Here is a 23,665-nt window from a genome sequence, read left to right as displayed (position 1 = left end):
ATATAAACTATCTGTACAGAGTAGATCTCATAGACCTACTGTACATATAAACTATCTGTACAGAGTAGATCTCATAGACCTACTGTACATATAAACACTATCTGTACAGAGTAGATCTCATAGACCTACTGTACATATAAACACAGACAGTGATATGTTATTGGATCTTGTTTATTTGATACACTTATTAGTTTTATCTCTTGCTCATTTGATGTTCCTATGTGTCTCATCTGTTTAAGACAGTAGGTAGCTGATATATTACACTTTTACCTTAGCGCTAGGTATACTCTTAGTTGCTTGTTTTAGAAGAGAATGCACTTAAAACTTCTGGTGATTAGTAGTTTCCTTGCCTTTCTATGTTGAATGCACTTATTGTAAGTCGCTTTGGATAAAAGCGTCTGCTAAATGACTGTAATGTAATGTAATGTAATGTAATGTAATGTAATGTAATGTAATGTCTGCTAAATGACTGTAATGTAATGTAATGTAATGTAATGTAATGTCTGCTAAATGACTGTAATGTAATGTAATGTAATGTAATGTAATGTAATGTAATGTCTGCTAAATGACTGTAATGTAATGTAATGTAATGTAATGTACAGCCAAGAAGCTGGGTGTTGTCCTGGACATTCAAGAGCCACATCACAGCGGTCACTCCATCTTGTAGGTTCACACTCTATAACATTGGAAGGATCATCAGACCCTTCCTCACCCAGGAGTCAGCCCAGCTCCTTATCCAGGCATGAGTCATATCAAAACTCTCTCCTTACTGGCCTCCCGGCATGTTCACTTAAACCTCTCCAAATGATCCAGAATGCAGCAGAACGCTTGGTCTTCAACCAGCCAGCATGTTCACATGTCTCCCCCCTTCTCCGCTCCCTCATTGGCTCCCAGTTACTGCCCCCCCCCCCCCCCGCACAGAGTACAAAACACTGTCGTTGGCCTACAAAGCAACCGAAGGTATGGCACCCCGTATCTTCAAAGCCTGATTCAACCCTACAACCCCTCCTGCTCTCTCAGATCAGCTAACACAGGGATGCTGACAGAACCCTCGCTATAATATCCAGGACAACGCTCCACACGTATCAGACTCTTCTCCCTTCTGGCTCCCAAACTGTGGAATGAACTCCTCATTGCAGTTAGAACTGCAGACTCACTCCCAGACTTCTGGCGTAATCTGAAGACTCACCTCTTCAGACTCCATCTCAGCCCGTAGCCCTAGTCCTAGTCCTATCTATATCTATATCTATATCTATATCTATATCTATATGTGGAGTCTGTAGACTCACCTCTTCAGACTCCATCTCAGCCCGTAGCCCTAGGCCCTCCTAGCCTTGACGCAGGATTATGAAAGGCTACAATGTAACTTAGACAGTATGTTATGTAGACAGATACCAGGTCAGAGGTCATTGTTGACCTGGTATCCTATAGTGTTTATAGTTTATATAGTTATAGTTATATAGTTATAGATAGTCATCCTATAGTGTGTATAGTTTATATAGTTATAGTTATATAGTTATAGATAGTCATCCTATAGTGTGTATAGTTTATATAGTTATAGTTATATAGTTATAGATAGTCATCCTATAGTGTGTATAGTTTCAATGTAGGCTGATGATAGGTTCTTGGTTTACGTATGTATTAGTTATTATTAGATTATTGGTTTACTATATGTATTAGTTTATTATTAGATTACTATTTCTATGCATTTGATGTATTATGATGTATTATCTTGTGTCCTTGCTTACTGTAAGTAGCTCTGGATTAAAGGTTTAATGACATTCACTTTTACACAAGATTCAAAGTCTTTGTCCTGGTCCTTCAAAAGTGTACAAAAAGTTTTAAGTGAAAATTCAATTCCAGTGATCCATGGCAGGTGTTTTTCTCTCACATTTCTAAAGCCTTTTCAACTGCAATGAAAAAATAAATCTTTGCCTGCGGGTGTCGCTGGTGAGGGATTTTGCCTGTCAATCATCGCCTCTGCTCCGCCCCCCCCCCAAAGGAAAGGATAGGGGAGGGGAGGGGCGAGGAGGAGAGTGGGCGGGATTAATCGACTGTGACCTCACTGTCGAAGGGCCAAGCTCAGATTACTTTTCAGCCTAATTATTCAGAAAACCCCAGACCACAGAAAATCAAAAAAAGTTCAGTTTTTTTGGGTGTAATTGAGGTCATAAAACCCCAAATAAAACATTGAAAATAAAAAAAGTTAAAATGAATGTCATGATACCTTTAAGAGCGTCTGCTAAATGCCTAACCTGTAATGTATGTTAATATGTTTAATATGTTTAGTATGTTTGATATGTTTAATATGTTTAGTATGTTTGATATGTTTGATATGTTTAATATGTTTAATATGTTTAGTATGACAGGCAGAGATGGCCAGCGATGAGGTTTGCAGGTCGGTTGGGGAGATGGTGATGATGAAGACTGAGGATGAAGGTGACCCCGACGACCCCAATAAGAACCAAGTCATCCTCCAGCTTCAGCCAATCACGCCTGGGTTATTATTATTATTATTATTATTATTATTACATGTACATCTGCAGTGCACGTTTACATAAGAACTGTGTTTAGTTTAGTTTTGCCCTGAGAACAATGGCCCCGATTCATAAAGGGATTTACGACCATATTTTGTACCTACCGGCATTTAGGACAAATCCTACACCTGCAGTCAGATTCATAAAAGTTTTTTGGTCTGTGTTTTGTGCGTCAGGTGCGCACGTTCTCAGGTCAGCCCTGAGGCTGTCTTACCAGGGCTGAAATGTGCGTATGTCTTTAGAATGCTTTATTCTTCATGCCAAAATCAATTACAACAGTGGCAAACCTCAAATAAAATATATATATGCCCAACATTTGTCAACACATATATATAAAAAATAAAAAAATAAATGTCAAACTATATATTGCTTGTCGCCTACAGTATGCATCGTATATATATGTAATAATGAAAATAGGCTATGATGCCTTAATGAAACTGCGGAGGGACTGACGCACCTCTGTCCGTGCTGCAGTATTAATTTGTAGGCTAATAGTCTACTGTAGGCTACTCTACTGTATTTTGATCACATGAACACCACACACAACAGATCTAATATTCCCCATTCCGACGTAGGACAGTGATATATTAATCAAAAATGCACTAATTTAATCAATAAGTAATCAATAAGCTCTGGTCCATAATCGGATAGCAGCGTTCCACTTGTATGCTGGATTTCATCATCTTTTTACCTTGGTAAAAGTCCGCAATGTTCATTAGAAAAGGCTTATATATATCCTTTCCACGTTTTATTAGCCTTTTATTTGGTAATGGGGTTAAACCTTGTAAACTTATTTATTCTCATTACACATGAGAGCATTTATTACGTGATCCGCTTCCAGACAGAACAGTAAGCTGTCAAGGCGATGCGAAGCCGCATCTGTTATCTTTAGACGAGGCGGAGTTGAACTTCAAACTTTCATCAGCGTTGCCAGATGTTGTGAGAGAAATAAGCAACCAGGTCTAGGAAAACAAGCCCAAAAGAAGCAACTGGCACTTAGGCCATTATAAGCACTTTAATTAAACCGTTGTGAGCTTGTAGATCTGCTATATTTAAAATAAATCTTGTAATAAAATGTGCAATATTTGGAAGATTTTTTAAACATTCTAACAACACAAATCTGCCTCCAGCTGGCACAAAACATTTCAGATGGGGCTTATAGGGATAAATTAGCCTACATATTAACTTGGGGGTCCATGTCATAAAAATATTTGAGAACCACCGGTTAAAACAATTGAACAATTGTGAAGCATGCCCAAATAACCAACTACACTTTAGAAACAAGCCCAAAAAACCGCGGTCCCCACAGCTACCAATATTTACAAGCAACTTTACAGAAAAATAAGCCCAAATTCGCTTATAATAAGCGGACATGGCAACGCTGTTTAGCACGGTTCAGCACGGTGACGTTAAAGTTGGATGCTGTTGGACGCAGCCTTCCAGAGTAATCATCACACCTGGTTGTACGCACGTCTCTGTGATATACGAACCCCTTTGGGAATTGCACGTCCGTTTGTGACTACCAAAATACGACCGGCCTTTACGAACTTTATTTACCCCATATTTACGACCCTCGTTATGAATCGGGGCCAATGTCTTTCTGTGTTGTTGTTGTTATTATTATTATTATTATTATTATTGTTATTATTAGTTTTGCCCTGAGAACCATGGGCCTCATTCACTAAGCTCGTTTACGTCTATATTTTGTATACTTATCGGCATTTACGCAAATTCCCACGTTACAAGTCGTTACACGTTACAACCAAAAAAAAGACTTACGTCATTGTCATTAGACAAAAAAAAAAAAAAAAAAACCTTGCGTATGTCATTAGAATGCCTTATTCTTCTTGCTAAATCAATTACACACTCAGTTTGTGCTTATTGAAAATACACCCCGCCCTTAGTCTCTTTATTTACACACTATTTACTAACAGCTTAGTGAATCAGGCCCAATGTCTTTCTGTACAGGAAACATATTGTATGTTTATAATAATAATAATAATAATAATAATTTCTTCACAGGAATGAGTGTGAAGCAGAAACAGACGCAGCAGTGATGACCGTTGAAGCACATGCAGGTGAGAATGGAGTTATTGCTGTTTTATTATTAAATATTATATATATTATTATATCATATATATATATATATATATATATATATATATTATATTATATCATATCATATATATATATTATATTATATCATATCATATATATATATATTATATTATATTATATCATATTATATATATATATATATTATATTATATCATATATATATATTATATTATATTATATATATATATATATATTATATTATATCATATATATATATTATATCATATCATATATATTATATTATATCATATCATATATATATATATTATATTATATCATATCATATATATATATATATATATATATATATATATATTATATATATATATTATATTATATCATATCATATCATATATATATATTATATCATATCATATATATTATATTATATTATATCATATTATATATATATATATATATTATATTATATCATATCATATATATTATATTATATCATATCATATCATATATATATATATTATATTATATCATATCATATCATATATATATATATTATATTATATCATATCATATATATATATATTATATTATATCATATCATATCATATATATATATATTATATTATATCATATCATATATATATATATTATATTATATCATATCATATATATATATTATATTATATCATATTATATATATATATTATATTATATCATATCATATATATATATTATATCATATCATATCATATATATATATTATATTATATCATATCATATATATATATTATATTATATCATATTATATATATATATTATATTATATCATATCATATATATATATATTATATTATATCATATTATATAGGTGAGAATGGAATTCTCACTGTCAGTCGTTCTCAAACTACTACAAAAGGACCATGATGATTCTGTGGGCACGTTCCATCTCCAAAACACAGGTTGGGGAGTGCTATATACTGTGTGTATATATATATATATAGGTCTCCATTTTGGAAACCATAGTTTTTAAACGGCTCATATCTGCTTGGATTGAGGCAACAGCAGCATTTGTAGCTTTGACATCTTGCTTTAAGTCATTAACAGCGTTAGAGATACGGATCAGATGAGATGTTACATCAGTGTCTGGCTGCTGGGCGGTTGTTTGGTCACACATTCACACAAAGACAGTTTTGATTTCTTATCATCTTGGTTTGCCGAAGGAGAGAGGGTTCCAGGCTCATCAACTCGTTGGTTCTTTAGGAGTATTATCCATTATTCCAGAATAAGAAAAAAAGTTATAATGGGACACCCTTAAAGCAAGAGTTTGCAAACCCAGAGCCCCAGTTTTACAGCCATCTCACTCCGAGACCGGAAGTCCTCCATTTTGGTTACCCTGGTTACCGTGGTTACCGTGGTTACCGTGGTTACCCTGGTTACCGTGGTTACCCTGGTTACCCTGGTTGATGTGTTTCTCTTAGAGGCGACAGCGCTGGACGGAGAGGATGTGGAGATCTGTTATCCAATCACATGTGGAGACAGCAAAGCCCTGCTGCTGGCCAAGAAGTTTGTGTGTCCTGGAATTAACGTCAAATGTGTGAAGGTATGTAGATAGATACTTTATTGTCCTTGTGAAGGTATGTAGATAGATACTTTATTGTCCTTGTGAAGGTATGTAGATAGATACTTTAATGTCCTTGTGAAGGTATGTAGATAGATACTTTATTGTCCTTGTGAAGGTATGTAGATAGATACTTTATTGTCCTTGTGAAGGTATGTAGATAGATACTTTATTGTCCTTGTGAAGGTATATAGATAGATACTTTATTGTCCTTGTGAAGGTATGTAGATAGATACTTTAATGTCCTTGTGAAGGTATGTAGATAGATACTTTAATGTCCTTGTGAAGGTATGTAGATAGATACTTTATTGTCCTTGTGAAGGTATGTAGATAGATACTTTATTGTCCTTGTGAAGGTATGTAGATAGATACTTTATTGTCCTTGTGAAGTAAGTAAGTAAGTAAGTAATTTTTATTTGTATAGCACATTTCACAGAGAGGACTCACAAAGTGCTTTACATAAACAGAAACAAAATACAGCAAAAAACAATCAAATGAAAAGGAAACAAAAACAAAAACACAATGCATCTCAGAGAAAACAATAACAAAAGCAGACATATTTCAGCATTGGAGGAGAAACCTAAGTGACATTACCCAAAAGCTTGTAGAAACAACAGAGTTTTTAGCTGATTCTTAAAGATAGTCACAGAAGCTGCAGCTCTCAGGCCACACGGGAGGGCATTCCAGAGTCTAGGCGCTACAGACTGAAAAGCTCTGTCACCTTTGGTGATTAACCTGGTATGAGGAATGACCAATAGACCCTGGTCTGCTGACCTCAGGGACCTGCTGGGCACATATGGTTCCAGCAAGTCAGTTACATATGCAGGTGCCTGGCCATGCAGAGCCCTAAAAGTGAGCACCAGGACCTTGAACTGAATTCTGAAAATTACTGGAAGCCAGTGCAGAGATGCCAAAACTGGAGTAATGTGACACCTTCTGCTTGATCTAGTTAACAGTCTTGCAGCAGTGTTTTGAATGAATTGGAGGCGGTCTATGGATGTCTTATTGAGGCAGGTGAGAATTGAATTGCAATAATCAAGGCGAGAGGAAACCAAGGCATGTATAATCATTTCAAGATCAGAGTGGGAAACAATCTACCTTAATTTGGCAATGTTCCTGAGATGGAAAAAACAAGTGCGGGTCACCGATTTTATGTGCGTGTCCAGGTGCATGGCCTGATCAAAAATTACCCCAAGGTTCCTGAGATTGGGGCTCACATTATTTTTGAGGGACCCGATACAATTAGCCACCCTGGATGCAACACCATCAGAGGCCACAATGAGCACCTCGGTTTTGGCCTCATTCAACTGGAGGAAGTTACTTGCTAACCAGGCCTTAATGGCAGACAGACACTCATTTAAAACAGCAAGGTTAGAATTAAAATCGTCAGGGCAGTCAGGGTTAAAAGAGCAATACAGCTGGATGTCATCCGCGTAAAGGTGGTAGGAGATGCCTTTAAAATAATTTAAAATGTGTCCTAGCGGGAGCAAATACAGTGCGAATAAAATTGGACCAAGTACCGAGCCTTGGGGGACCCCACAGGAAAGGGGGACAGACTTAGACACATGAGGGCCTATTGCAACTGAGAAATATCTACCTGAGAGATAGGATTTAAATCCATTTAAGTGCACTCCCTGTGACACCCACCCAATTTCTTAGCCTGTCTGTAATGATGTTGTGATCCACAGTGTCGAACGCAACACTGAGGTCCAATAAAACTAAAATAGAGCATTTACCAGAGTCGGCAGACATCAGTAGATCATTTGACACTTTTAAGAGTGCAGTCTCTGTGGAGTGTTTTTGGCAAAAGCCGGACTGGAATTTATCAAAAATGTGGTGTTCATTTAAAAAAGCTATAAGCTGATTGGCAACAATTTTTTCTAAAATTTTGGACATAAAAGTTAACTTGGAGATGGGCCGATAGTTACTTGGTAACGAGGCGTCTAGGCTTGGCTTTTTTAAGAGCGGGTGAACGATTGCCTGTTTAAAATAGGCGGGGACCTGTCCAGAAACCAGTGAAATGTTTATGATGGAAAGCAGACAGGGACCAATAGTGCTGAAAACGTCCTTTAACAGAGAAGTTGGGATGATGTCTAAGGGGCTAGAGGAGGTTTTTGTGCTGCTCACCAGTTCTGATAGGTCATGGAGGGTAATGGGTGAAAAGGAGTTAAGAGTAAACTGGCGGTTTGGAGATAATGGTTGGTTTGAGGTGGAGGGTGTAATACCTGCCCTGACACTGGCGACCTTATTGACAAAAAATAATAGAAAATTGTGACAGTCCTCAGCAGAGAAAACGGGTGTGACAGGAGTTTGTGGACTGACAATGGTGTTAATCGTGTCGAAGAGGACTTTGGGGTTCTGTTTGCTGGAGGAAATGAGGTTTGTGAAATAGGCAGCTCTTGCCTCCTTAACCATACTGTTAAAATCTATTAAAATTTGCTTAAGATGAAGACGATGTATCTCAGACTTAGTGGACTTCCACTTGCGCTCCACACACCGGCAATTTCGTCTAAAACGACGAATATCCTCATTTAGCCAGGGTGATGAGTTTAAAGTGCGAACAGTGCGGGATTTAAAAGGAGCAACTACATCTAAAATGTCAGAGCAGTGCAGGTTAAAAGCACGAACTAAAATATCGATGTCACCATTTACATTGATAGATGGCACCGCACTGCTATCGAAGGCAGTGGAAAACTTTTCCGCTGAGAGGTCATTTAGCATGCGCGAGCATTTAACTCGCTTGACGGTCATAGTGTCAGTTTTAAAAACTAAATTAAAAAGTAAGCATTTATGGTCAGTTATAGTCATTTCCTCAAAAATAATGTTGTCTATGTCTAAACCAAGAGTAAAAACAAGATCAAGTGTGTTTCCTTTGTTGTGCGTGGGACATGTTGGACAAAATTGAATGATTCTGTGATACAGGTAAAATTGGTGGCAAAATTGTCATTACTGTTATTAATATGGATGTTAAAGTCACCTAATAGGACGATCCTTTCCAGTTTGATGATGGAGGTTAAAAGGTCGCTAAAATCTGTCAGAAAAGAACTATTAAAACCAGGGGGTCGGTAAATTAAAATACAATAAAATGGGTTTGTGTGCCCAACTTTGGTGATTAAAAGTTCAAAGGAGCTGTATGTACTACTGGAGCACACAATCCTGGCAGAGAAACATTTCTTGTGCACCAGGGCTATGCCACCTCCTACACGACTGGTGATGGCATTTGACCTGGAGGGTCTGGGGGCACAAGTGAAAGCAAAATTTGGCGGACACAGTTCATTTAGAGAGACATATTCCTCTGTCTTTTGCCATGTTTCTGATAGACAGAAAATGTCCAGGTCTTTGGCTGTAATAAAGTCATTTAGAATGTAATTACTTACTTGTGAAGGTATGTAGATAGATACTTTATTGTCCTTGTGAAGGTATGTAGATAGATACTTTATCGTCCTTGTGAAGGTATGTAGATAGATACTTTATTGTCCTTGTGAAGGTATGTAGATAGATACTTTATCATCCTTGTGAAGGTATGTAGATAGATACTTTAATGTCCTTGTGAAGGTATGTAGATAGATACTTTATCATCCTTGTGAAGGTATGTAGATAGATACTTTATCATCCTTGTAAAGGTATGTAGATAGATACTTTATCGTCCTTGTGAAGGTATGTAGATAGATACTTTATTGTCCTTGTGAAGGTATGTAGATAGATACTTTATCATCCTTGTGAAGGTATGTAGATAGATACTTTATCATCCTTGTGAAGGTATGTAGATAGATACTTTATCATCCTTGTGAAGGTATAGGGATAGATACTTTATCGTCCTTGTGAAGGTATGTAGATAGATACTTTAATGTCCTTGTGAAGGTATGTAGATAGATACTTTATCATCCTTGTGAAGGTATGTAGATAGATACTTTATCATCCTTGTGAAGGTATGTAGATAGATACTTTATCATCCTTGTGAAGGTATAGGGATAGATACTTTATCGTCCTTGTGGGGACAAATGTTCTTGAAGCCCTAGCCTGCAACATTGGCACTGTGTACCGTCGTCCTGATGGTAAAAGGTGGTATTGACTGTATAACGGGTATGTTCTATCCCTAGCAATAGCTTTCCCCTTCCTTAGCACCCCGGTCTCATACATTGCTGCCATTGCACATTGCTGCCAGCTGATCATTCTCTCTCTCTATGTTAGTATGAAGAACAGCTGATCATTCTCTCTCTATGTTAGTATGAAGAACAGCTGATCATTCTCTCTCTCTATGTTAGTATGAAGAACAGCTGATCATTCTCTCTCTATGTTGGTAGGAAGAACAGCTGATCATTCTCTCTCTATGTTAGTATGAAGTAGCCTCGCGTGGCCAGACAATATCACACGACACACTGCGTGGATATTAGTCTGGTCCCTATCAACGATAGATTTTTTTCCAAGGGGCGGTTACAAAAAGATCCAAACGGACTCTATTGGTTAGACCTAAACCAATCAGAGCAGTGCTTCCTTGTTCACGAACTAATCAGAGCAGTGCTTCCTTGTACGTCATTGCTCCAAATAAGGTGATAAGCCCGCCCACATTTGGATACTGGGCCCTGGTTGGCTCCACACCACTGCGGAGGGAGAGAAATAGAATCTCTATGGAGGGGGGCCAGACCTAATCTGCCGAGGGCTAAAGTGCGATGCGATTTTGCAAAGGCAGATTCGGCTGGAACCAGGCTAAGTATGAAGAACAGCTGATCATTCTCTCTCTATGTTAGTATGAAGAACAGCTGATCATTCTCTTCTCTCTCTCTCTGTTAGTATGAAGAACAGCTTCTTCTTCTTTCGTGTGTCATCATCAGATGTCCAGTTCAGTACTGTACAGCCACGCCCTCGTCTCAGGTCCCACATCGAAGAGGCCGGCCTCCGAGGGTGGTTTATACAGGGGACAGACTGTGATTATGTGCTCAGCGGTCTGCTCCGGCTCCCCACACTCACATGCTGCTCCGTCCGCCAGGCCCCACTTCCTCATGGGTGTTTTGAAGCATCCGACCCCGGTTCGCAAGAGGTTCAGCAGGATCCATTGCCGGCGTGGCAGTTCTTCTCCTTTAATGCCGCCTCCCGGGTCCTGGATGTAACGGTGGATGCGTGTGGGCCCGGCCAACTCCCACTCCTGCTTCCAGGCTGCCGCCAGCCATGCCTCTGTAGACAGGTCCTCAGGGATGGACCTGAGCAGCTCTTGTACCGCCTTGATGTACGGGTGGCGGGACTTGAGCCTATCTAGAGGCAACACTGTTGTGGTGGTGTTGTGCAGGATATGCCAGTCATGTCTACGGGCTTTCCTTGCAAGGGCGAGGGTAGCAGCCTCTCGTCGGAGGCCGGCCGGGGCAATTCCCGCTAGTACTGGCAGGTAGAATACAGGGGTGGGCTCCAGTTATGGTCAGAAGAGCGTTGTTTATGGCAACGTCGACCTTCCTGGCATGTGGGCTTCTGCACCAGGCTGGGGCACAGTACTCAGCTGTGGAGAAGACCAGGGCTTGCGTGGAGATTCGAAGCACCTTGGCAGATGCACCCCAGCTGGTACCGGCGAGACGTCGGATTAGTGAGACCCTTGATGACACTTTGGCTGTCACTTCTTCAAGGTGTTGTTTGAAGGAAAGTGTCCTGTCCAGACGTACACCAAGGTACCGCGGGGCTTGCTGGAACTCCAGGCGCTTGTTGTTGACGAATACTTCCAGATCCCTTCTTGCTTCGCGGTTGTTGAGGTGGTAAGCAGCTGACACTGTCTTGCCAATGCTGAGCTGTAAGCGCCACTTGCGCAGATAGGCTTCATATCCTGGTTCAGGCCGACTTCCATCGCCTCCCATGTTGGTCGTCGCATCATGATGGCCAGGTCATCAGCGTAGCCATATTTCCGGGATGTTGTCTCCGGTGGATCGTGGATGTATATGTTGAACAACATCGGTGTGAGGACAGACCCCTGCGGAACGCCATTCCTCAGCCTCCTGAGCCTACTGCATTGTCCATCACTGGTCTTTAAGGTGAAGCTGCGGTTCGTCAGCATCTCCATGATGATCTTCACCATATGCCGGTCGGGGATGGTCTTCAGTAGCTTCAGGTGGAGTCCACGGTGCCAGACGGTGTCATAGGCAGCTGTAATATCCAGCAACACTACTCCAGCCTTCTCTTTCTGCTGAAAGCTGTCCTCAATATCTTGAGTGAGCAGTGTCACCTGGTCGACCGTTGACCGTCCGCGACGGAAACCGGCCTGTTCCCGTGGGAGTTGTGGGTCCACTACTGGCTCGATGCGGCTGTGAATCATCCTCTCCAAGATCTTGAATGGGACGCAGAGCAGTGAGATGGGTCTGTAGGATTTAGGGTCCTCAGCAGGTTTGTTTGGCCTTGGAAGGGCTATGACCGCAGCATGGCGCCAGATCTTTGGGAGCCTGGACCTCCGGAAGCATGCTGAGTAGAACGAGCAGAGCCATGCAGATGTGTTTGCACTCTGGTGGGTCACAAACTCAGGGTGGATGTAATCATGGCCTGGTGCCTTCCCTTGTTTGAGTTTGTCCATGGCCGCCTGGAGCTCAGCTGTCGTAAAGTCTCCTGACATGTTAGCATCCACACTGGCTGGCCTACATAAGGAGGATACCTCGTATGATGTTGTGTGGGCAAAGTTTTTATCTGCATCTGGGAAGCAGCCGTTCTTAAGGAGCTGGGACGCGATAGCATTGGCTATTATTGGGCACTTGGGGGCCGATGGTGTTCTGCCTGTCAGTTGGTTAATTGTCCGCCACGCCTTGCGGCTAGAGTGGGTGAAGTCGATTGACTCCACAACTTCGGTCCACCTTGACCTTCGGGTGGCGTCCAGCTTCTGCAGGAGAGCCGTTGCAGACTCATCCACTTCTTCCCTGGAGCTTGCCTGCTGGTGGACATGCAGGAGGTGGCTGCACTCTTCATCCCAGCCCGGGATGTAGTTTGCGTTAAAGCCACGGGGGATGGTTTTCCTTGCTGCCCCAAGGAGTACTTCGCAGTAGGCTGAATACCCGGCATCCACATCGGAAGTTTCTGGGTCTGGGGGGCAGACTGATTTTCTTTCTGTCTCCTCAGTGAATGACTGCCAGTTTGCCTTCCGAAAGTTCCAATCTTCTGACGGGTTTCCCTGCTACAGGCTGCACCAGAGACGGAACTTTTATAATGGATGGTCGATGGTGTGAGCGGGGGAACCTTTCCAGAACTCGTCTCTCCGGCTTTTGGGCCGTGTGACACACAGCAAAGGCCAGGTCCGGGTTGGTATGGGTATTCCAGTGTGCGGAAAAGAAGCTTGGGGGTTCTTTCGGGTCAAACATCAGCAACGCATTGGCGCTGGAGGCCCATTGGCTTAACGTCTCTCCATTTGGTGATGTATGGCTGTAACCCCAATCTGTGTGTTGGCAGTTGAAGTCCCCTGCATAGATGGCGGGTGCAGGTGCCAGCGGGAGTGATGCCATGGTCAGCGTTGATGGTGGGGGCTTGTAGACATTGACTACCGATGTGGCCTGTACTTTAGTAGACAGCCACTCGATGCTCGAGCCTGGTGGAGATAGGCCAGTGGCTGTCCAGCCAAGGTCATTCCTAACAAAGGTTGCAAGTCCATGCTGTTTGCTGTGGGTGGACCCAGCAAGTTGGAATCCGGGCAGTTTGAGGATGTTATCACTGTCACAGTGTGTCTCCTGAAGGAGGACAGCTACTACTTTGTGGGAGTCAGCGAGGTGGTGAGTGACTTCCAGTTTGGCGGTGGTGAGGCCCTCTACGTTGATCTGGAGCACTGACAGAACCTGGCGCTCGATGGTCGGGATGGCCACCCGTCCTGACGTGGACGTGCGGTGTAGTGCTGCACGATTAATCAAAAAAAGATCGTGATCTCGATTCAGACACCTATGCGAGCTCGATTTTAAATTATGACGATTTTGTTTTTCAATAAAAAAAAAATGTTTTTTTTTTTTTTTTTGCTTAATATTTTTATATTTACAAGAGAATTGTGTGAGAATCGTGTGAGAATCGTGATCTCAATTCTTATGGAAGAAAATCGTGATTCACATTTGAGCAAGAATCGTGCAGCACTAGTGCGGTGTCCCTCCGGCCTCTTGCAACCCGGTCTGCCAGCTAGGTGATGACTGGTTGTCGACATTAGTTTCGCAAGCTGGTCTTGCACCATTTCTTGCTACTCACAGAGGAGGCCACGTGAAGGCTGTCGTCATCTCCTCCAAGAACAGCTGATCATTCTCTCTCTCTCTCTATGTTAGTATGAAGAACAGCTGATCATTCTCTCTGTTAGTATGAAGAACAGCTGATCATTCTCTCTCTCTATGTTAGTATGAAGAACAGCTGATCATTCTCTCTCTATGTTAGTATGAAGAACAGCTGATCATTCTCTCTATATGTTAGTATGAAGAACAGCTGATAATTCTCTCTCTCTATGTTAGTATGAAGAACAGCTGATCATTCTCTCTCTCTATGTTAGTATGAAGAACAGCTGATCATTCTCTCTATGTTAGTATGAAGAACAGCTGATCATTCTCTTTCTCTATGTTAGTATGAAGAACAGCTGATCATTCTCTCTCTATGTTAGTATGAAGAACAGCTGATCATTGTCTCCGCCAGGCCGAAAGGCATGGCGAGAGAGTATGTTTTCGCCCCTGTCCGTCCGTCCGTCCGTCCGTCCGTCCGTCCGTCCGTCCGTCCGTGTGTCCGTGTGTCCGTCCGTCCGTCCTGTCTGTGTGATACCACCAAATCTCCGGCACCGTTGGCCCGGTCGTTGCGAAACTGTGCACACACACTCCCTGGATGCCAATTCAGAACCTCTGCCTCAAATTTTTCACATGGGCCTGTTATAGCGCCACCAGGAGGCCGATTTGTGCAAAACCCATTTTTTCCCATTACTCCTACAGTTTTTAACCAAACCTCATGCAAATCGGTACACAGTATCTCTATAGTCATGTGATCAACCCTGATCAGTCCGCTTTCCCATATTCCATCCTCATTGGCTAAGGTTACCATCCAAAGTTTGCAGGATTGGTCCGTTTTCAACAAACTGCCTCAAATCATGAACGCAGCTTGCCATTTCCATAAAATTGCACACGCACATTCCCACTAGGCCGAGGAAGAAATGGCACTTAAAACTTTTCACATCAGCCTCATGGTGGCGCTATAACAGGCCGATTTGCATTTTTAACTATAACTGCACCGATCTGCGTGAAACTTTGCACGCCTACTCTCTAGAGGCCAAGGAAAAACATCTGCACTGCATTTTTCACATCTGCTTTTTACAGCGCCACCAGGAGGCCGACTTATGTCAAATACATTTTTGGATATTAATCCTTCAGATTTTATCCAAACATCACGCAAATCGGTACACAGTATCTCTATAGTCATGTGATCAAGACACATCTGTCCGATATTTCATATTCCATCCTGATTGGCTAAGGTTGAATTCCAAAGTTTGCAGGATTGGTCCGTTTTGAACAAAATGTCTGAAATCATGAACGTGGCGTGCGATTTCCGTGAAAATTTGCACGCACATTCCCACTAGGCCGAGGAAGAAATGCCACCCTTTTCACATTGGCCTATTATAGCGCCACCAGGAGGCCACAATAACTAACCTGACCTGGCGGAGACCTGTGCTCCGAGGAGCACTTTTTCTAGTTCTCTCTATGTTAGTATGAAGAACAGCTGATCATTCTCTCTCTATGTTAGTATGAAGAACAGCTGATCATTCTCTCTATGTTAGTATGAAGAACAGCTGATCATTCTCTATGTTAGTATGAAGAACAGCTGATCATTCTCTCTCTCTGTTAGTATGAAGAACAGCTGATCATTCTCTCTCTCTGTTAGTATGAAGAACAGCTGATCATTCTCTCTCTCTCTATGTTAGTATGAAGAACAGCTGATCATTCTCTCTCTATGTTAGTATGAAGAACAGCTGATCATTCTCTCTCTATGTTAGTATGAAGAACAGCTGATCATTCTCTCTCCATGTTAGTATGAAGAACAGCTGATCATTCTCTCTCTATGTTAGTATGAAGAACAGCTGATCATTCTCTCTCTATGTTAGTATGAAGAACAGCTGATCATTCTCTCTCTATGTTAGTATGAAGAACAGCTGATCATTCTCTCTCCCTCTATGTTAGTATGAAGAACAGCTGATCATTCTCTCTCTCTATGTTAGTATGAAGAACAGCTGATCATTCTCTCTCTCTCTCTATGTTAGTATGAAGAACAGCTGATCATTCTCTCTCTATGTTAGTATGAAGAACAGCTGATCATTCTCTCTCTCTCTCTATGTTAGTATGAAGAACAGCTGATCATTCTCTCTCTATATGTTAGTATGAAGAACAGCTGATCATTCTCTCTCTCTATGTTAGTATGAAGAACAGCTGATCATTCTCTCTCTTTGTTAGTATGAAGAACAGCTGATCATTCTCTATGTTAGTATGAAGAACAGCTGATCATTCTCTCTCTCTCTATGTTAGTATGAAGAACAGCTGATCATTCTCTCTCTATGTTAGTATGAAGAACAGCTGATCATTCTCTCTCTATGTTAGTATGAAGAACAGCTGATCATTCTCTCTCTATGTTAGTATGAAGAACAGCTGATCATTCTCTCTCTCTGTTAGTATGAAGAACAGCTGATCAGCCCCAAGCAGTTCGTCCACATGTCTGGGAAGGCGACTCTGAAAGACTGGAAGAGAGCCATCCGGATGGGAGGAGTCATGCTCAGGTCAGTTCACTACGTTGGCTACATTGTGACGTGTGTATGTGTATGTGTGTGTATGTGTTTGTATGTGTGTGTATGTGTAGGTTAACAACACAGCAGCAACCCGTTGCTTTACGACCTCAGATCAGACGAGACGACCCGCTGAATTTAAGCATATTACTAAGCGGAGGAAAAGAAACTAACGAAAGTGTAGTTGTTTATTTGAGCTTGTTTCTAAAGTGTAGTTGTTTATTTGGCCTTGTTTCTAAAGTGTAGTTGTTTATTTGGCCTTGTTTCTAAAGTGTAGTTGTTTATTTGAGCTTGTTTCTAAAGTGTAGTTGTTTATTTGTTGTTTATTTGAGCTTGTTTCTAAAGTGTAGTTGTTTATTTGTTGTTTATTTGAGCTTGTTTCTAAAGTGTAGTTGTTTATTTGTTGTTTATTTGAGCTTGTTTCTAAAGTGTAGCTGTTTATTTGGTCTAGTTTCTAAAGTGTAGTTGTTTATTTGGTCTGGTTTCTAAAGTGTAGTTGTTTATTTGAGCTTGTTTCTAAGTGTAGTTGTTTATTTGAGCTTGTTTCTAAAGTGTAGTTGTTTATTTGAGCTTGTTTCTAAAGCGTAGATGTTTATTTGAGCTTGTTTCTAAAGTGTAGTTGTTTATTTGGTCTTGTTTCTAAAGTGTAGTTGTTTATTTTGTCTTGTTTCTAAAGTGTAGTTGTTTATTTTAGCTTGTTTCTAAAGTGTAGTTGTTTATTTGAGCTTGTTTCTAAAGTGTAGTTTTTTATTGTCTCCGCCAGGCCGAAAGGCATGGCGAGAGAGTATGTTTTGCCCCCTGTCCGTCCGTCCGTGTGTGTGTGTGTGTGTCCGTCCGTGTGTCCGTGTGTCCGTCATTCTGTCATTTTGTGTACAGCTAATCTCCGGCACCGTTGGCTTGATCGCAACGAAACTGTGCACACACACTCCCTGGATGACAGAGCAGAACCTCTGCCCCAAATTTTTCAAATTAGCCTTTTATAGCGCCACCAGGAGGCCGCTTTTTGCAAAACACACTTCTTGACAGTACTCCTACAGATTTTATCCAAACATCACGCAAATCAGTACACAGTATCTCTATAGTCATGTGATCAACACGGATCTGTCCAATTTTCCATATTTCATCTTGATTGGCTAAGGTTGGCTTCCAAAGTTTGCAGGATTGCTCCGTTTTCAACAAAATGCCTCAAATCATGAACGCAGCTTGCGATTTCCGTGAGATTTCACACGCACATTCCCACTAGGCCGAGGAAGAAATGCCACTTGAAAATGTTCAAATCAGCCTCATGGTGGTGCTATAAATGGACGATTTATGTTTTTACCTATAACTGCACCGATCTGCATGAAACTTTGCACGCACACTCCCTAGAGGCCAAGGAAAAACAACTGACCTGCATTTTTCACATTTGCCTTTCATAGCGCCACCAGGAGGCCGACTTATGTAAAACACATTCTTTGATATTAAGCCTTCAGAATTTATCCAAATTTCACGCACATCGGTACACTTGATCTCTATAGTCATGTGATCACGATGATGTGATCACGATGGATCTTTTAAAATTTTCATATTCCATCCTGATTGGCTAACATTGACATCTAAAGTTTGCAGGAGTGGCCCGTTTTGAACAAAATGCCACAAATCATGAATGCAGCGTCCGATTGCGACACTTTGCACGCACATTCGCACTACATTGAAGAACAAATGCCACCCTTTTAACATTGCCCTATTATAGCGCCACCATGAGGCCAATTTTGCAACACTTTTCTTTTTTATATTACTCCTACAAATTCAAACATCATGCAAATCGGTACACATATAGTCAAGTGATCAAGATGGTTCCATCCAATTTTTCATATTCCATCCTGATTGGCTAATTCCGAACATTGCTGCCCCACAATAACCTACCTGACCTGGCGGAGACCTGTGCTCCGAGGAGCACTTTTTCTAGTTTGAGCTTGTTTCTAAAGTGTAGTTGTTTATTTGTTGTTTATTTGAGCTTGTTTCTAAAGTGTAGTTGTTTATTTGTTGTTTATTTGAGCTTGTTTCTAAAGTGTAGTTGTTTATTTGTTGTTTATTTGAGCTTGTTTCTAAAGTGTAGTTGTTTATTTGTTGTTTATTTGAGCTTGTTTCTAAAGTGTAGTTGTTTATTTGAGCTTGTTTCTAAAGTGTAGTTGTTTATTTGAGCTTGTTTCTAAAGTGTAGTTGTTTATTTGAGCTTGTTTCTAAAGTGTAGTTGTTTATTTGAGCTTGTTTCTAAAGTGTAGTTGTCTGTTGACACACAAACTCTAATTTGACATTTGGGGAAAGTGAAAATGCAGTTCCGTGCACATGGTAATGATGTGCAAATGCAGTTCAATTGCTCCAGCAGAGATGTTGTAGACAGACAGACAGACAGACAGACAGACAGACATATTCTTGGGGACAGACAGAGCCTTGTTTAATTATTGGAGGATATATAATTGTACAGTGTCTGTGTCCTCTACTCAGTAGAAGGTTAAAGTAGATATATATAGGTATATATATATATTATATGTATATATATATATATATTATAGGTATATATAATTGTTACAGTGTCTGTGTCTCTCCTCTAACAGAAAGATGATGGACTCTGGTCAGCTGGACTTCTATCACCACAGCTCTCTGTGCACCAACACATGTCGCAGCACCAAGTTTGACCTTCTGATCAACAACACACGCTTCCCCCCCGATGGCAGCGGACTGACCACACCCACTTCCTCTCAAGGTACCAAACTGACCACACCCACTTCCTCTCAAGGTACCAAACTGACCACACCCTCTTCCTCTCAAGGTACTAATCTGACCACACCCACTTCCTCTCAAGGTACTAATCTGACCACACCCACTTCCTCTCAAGGTACTAAACTGACCACACCCTCTTCCTCTCAAGGTACTAATCTGACCACACCCACTTCCTCTCAAGGTACTAATCTGACCACACCCACTTCCTCTCAAGGTACTAAACTGACCACACCCTCTTCCTCTCAAGGTACTAATCTGACCACACCCACTTCCTCTCAAGGTACTAATCTGACCACACCCACTTCCTCTCAAGGTACTAAACTGACCACACCCGCTTCCTCTCAAGGTACTAAACTGACCACACCCACCTCCTGTCAGGTACTAAACTGACCACACCCACTTCCTCTCAAGGTACTAATCTGACCACACCCACTTCCTCTCAAGGTACTAATCTGACCACACCCACTTCCTCTCAAGGTACTAAACTGACCACACCCACTTCCTCTCAAGGTACTAAACTGACCACACCCACTTCCTGTCAGGTACTAAACTGACCACACCCACTTCCTGTCAGGTACTAAACTGACCACACCCACTTCCTGTCAAGGTACCAAACTGACCACACCCACTTCCTCTCAAGGTACCAAACTGACCACACCCACTTCCTCTCAAGGTACTAAACTGACCACACCCACTTCCTCTCAAGGTACTAAACTGACCACACCCACTTCCTCTCAAGGTACTAAACTGACCACACCCACTTCCTCTCAACGTACTAAACTGACCACACCCACTTCCTCTCAACGTACTAAACTGACCACACCCACCTCCTGTCAGGTACTAAACTGACCACACCCACCTCCTGTCAGGTACTAAACTGACCACACCCACCTCCTGTCAGGTACTAAACTGACCACACCCACTTCCTCTCAAGGTACCAAACTGACCACACCCACTTCCTCTCAAGGTACCAAACTGACCACACCCACTTCCTCTCAAGGTACCAAACTGACCACACCCACTTCCTCTCAAGGTACGCGAACTGTGTCTGTGTCCACTTTGTCCACTATGTCCATGTACTGTATCTTTGTCCTCTTTGTCCATGTCCACCACAAGCCAGCCTGGCGATGACCCCTGGGTGGAAGACGTAAAAGTACCACAATGTAGAAATACTGTTATAAATAAGTCTGGTGTTCAAAATGTACTTCAAATATACTTAAGTACTTAAAATGCTAATTTTGCAGAATGTCCCATTTCACAAGTTTACAAATCTATGAAAATGCTTTGAAAATAGCATAGAGTTTGTAGATCTGTTCTTATCAAATAGCCTGTATGCATAGGGCTGAAGTGGTTAATGTGTGTTTTGTAATAATAATCTAAATCTACAAAGTAATTAGTAACTAAAGTTTTCAAATAATTGTATTGGATTGAAAGTACAATATTTGCCTCAGAGATGTAGTGGAGTAGAAGTAAAAATACTCACAATTGGAAACACTCCAGTATAGTAAACATTCCTCAAAAGTGTACTTAAGTACAGTACTTGAGTAAATGTACTTAGTTACTTTACACCACTGTTAGTTGACTAGTATTATTATTATTATTACAGTGGTTCTGGGTAACGGCGGACAGACAGATGGACAGACAGACGTTGGAACCATGGAGTGGAGCTCCACAGCGCCTCTGGAGGCTGCAGAGAAGAAAGACACCTGTGACATCTCAGGTCAGTTCACTGTGTTTTAGAGATGCGCGGATCACGGTTTTAGCCGCGGTTGCCGCAGTTAACCGCGGTTTGGGTGGATTCGGGTCAATCAAATATAATTATTAATTAATATCAGATAAACCGTGGGTGAAATATTGCGGTAAATAAATTAATGACATCTAATATATCTATCCATAAAATAGCTAAATCTCTGCGTGCTTGTGTCTGTGTGAGTGTGTAGAGCAGCCTCTGTGCGATGCGATCACAAAATGCATTGATTTTAGCCTATGGAATGTCGTGCGTCTTTTTTTTTTTTTTAACCGGTGCTGCTCTGCTGCGCAGCAGAGCAGTGCGCTCTGTATGTTGGATTCCGCATGTATGTTGGATGCCTGTATGTTGGATGCCGCACAGAGTCTGTATGTTCAGCGCAGCAGAGCAGAGCGCTCTGTATGTTCAGCGCAGCACCGGTTTAAAAAAAAGAAAAAAGACGCACCGACATTCCATAGGCTAAATCAATGCATTTTGTGATCGTATCGCGAACTAATACTAAAACTAACGGGAATACCAGAAAATAATAATATTTTGACATACGGGAAAAACGGTTGGTGCGGATATTTAAATTGGACAATATAATTATTGCGGTTGGATAACGGGCGGATAATTAATTAGTACATGCGGATTCGGGTGACGTGAGAGGCCATCCGCGCATCTCTACTGTCTTTGCATCCTTTATATTCACTATTATTATTATTATTACCCTTATTATTATTATTATTATTACACTTATTATTATTATTATTATTATTATTATTATTACCCTTATCATTACCCTTATTATTATTATTATTATTATTATTATTATTATTATTATTACATTGTTCTCTCTGCACTAATACTTATGTGACTATTTACCTTGTTTGTGACGAGAGTTCATGCTTAGTCTGCTTTTTCTGATTTCATACTTTTGTTCTGGATAAGAGCGTCTGCTAAATGCCTAAAATGTGAATAGTACATGTGTGTATTGTGTTTTGTACACGTGTGTATTGTGTTTGGTGTGTTGTTGTAATAGAGTGTGTATTGTGTGTTGTGTGTTGTTGTAATAGAGTGTGTATTGTGTTGTGTGTTGTTGTAATAGAGTGTGTATTGTGTTGTGTGTTGTTGTAATAGAGTGTGTATTGTGTTGTGTGTGTTGTTGTAATAGAGTGTGTATTGTGTTTGGTGTGTTGTTGTAATAGAGTGTGTATTGTGTGTTGTGTGTTGTTGTAATAGAGTGTGTATTGTGTTGTGTGTTGTTGTAATAGAGTGTGTATTGTGTTGTGTTATAGAGGAGACGTTAAACTTCTGGAAGGGCATTGCTGACGTGGGGTTAATGGGTGAAGTAGTGACCAACATCAGTACTGAGCTGCTGCAGCTGCTGACCGGAGTGCAGCTCCGCACCGAACAGTCTGCTGGTCAAGACTCTGGTAGGTTACCTTAACCTTTAACCTTTACCTTAACCCTAACCCTAAGACTATGGTACGTTAACCTAACCTTAACCCTAAGACTCTGGTACGTTAACCTAACCCTAACCCTAAGACTCTGGTACGTTAACCTAACCTTAACCCTAAGACTCTGGTACGTTAACCTAACCTTAACCCTAAGACCCTGGTACGTTAACCTAACCTTAACCCTAAGACTATGGTACGTTAACCTAACCTTAACCCTAAGACCCTGGTACGTTAACCTAACCTTAACCCTAAGACTCTGGTACGTTAACCTAACCTTAACCCTAAGACTCTGGTACGTTAACCTAACCTTAACCCTAAGACTCTGGTACGTTAACCTAACCTTAACCCTAAGACCCTGGTATGTTAACCTAACCTTAACCCTAAGACTCTGGTACGTTAACCTAACCTTAACCCTAAGACTCTGGTACGTTAACCTAACCTTAACCCTAAGACTCTGGTACGTTAACCTAACCTTAACCCTAAGACCCTGGTATGTTAACCTAACCTTAACCCTAAGACTCTGGTACGTTAACCTAACCTTAACCCTAAGACTATGGTACGTTAACCTAACCTTAACCCTAAGACTCTGGTACGTTAACCTAACCTTAACCCTAAGACCCTGGTATGTTAACCTAACCCTAACCCTAAGACTCTGGTACGTTAACCTAACCTTAACCCTAAGACCCTGGTATGTTAACCTAACCTTAACCCTAAGACTCTGGTACGTTAACCTAACCTTAACCCTAA

At 41.0% G+C, this 23,665-nt stretch overlaps 1 protein-coding gene across 7 annotated transcripts in view; it reads left to right on the top strand.

Moving 5' to 3' along the window:
* The window catches only part of gmeb1 (glucocorticoid modulatory element binding protein 1), a 56,507-nt gene that overhangs the window by 2,174 nt on the left and 30,668 nt on the right, over positions 1-23,665 (top strand). For 6 of the 7 annotated variants that reach the window (XR_013934005.1, XM_080441921.1, XM_080441919.1 and 3 more), the window contains exons 2-8: positions 2,362-2,500; positions 4,560-4,615; positions 6,095-6,216; positions 16,860-16,963; positions 19,567-19,715; positions 21,339-21,452; positions 22,757-22,894. Coding sequence is in view for 6 of the 7 variants with exons in the window: in XM_080441921.1 (XP_080298047.1) it covers positions 2,376-2,500; positions 4,560-4,615; positions 6,095-6,216; positions 16,860-16,963; positions 19,567-19,715; positions 21,339-21,452; positions 22,757-22,894 (808 nt within the window). In the remaining variant the exon portion in view is untranslated. The remainder of the gene's footprint in view (positions 1-2,361; positions 2,501-4,559; positions 4,616-6,094; positions 6,217-16,859; positions 16,964-19,566; positions 19,716-21,338; positions 21,453-22,756; positions 22,895-23,665) is intronic. The other variant, XM_080441917.1, reaches the window with a different exon arrangement.

This window comes from Gymnoscopelus braueri (assembly GCF_963280865.1).
Source record: "Gymnoscopelus braueri genome assembly, chromosome: 11".
Lineage (NCBI taxonomy): Eukaryota > Metazoa > Chordata > Actinopteri > Myctophiformes > Myctophidae > Gymnoscopelus > Gymnoscopelus braueri.
Note: the sequence above shows the minus strand (reverse complement) of the source record. Positions and strands in the feature narration are given on the sequence as shown.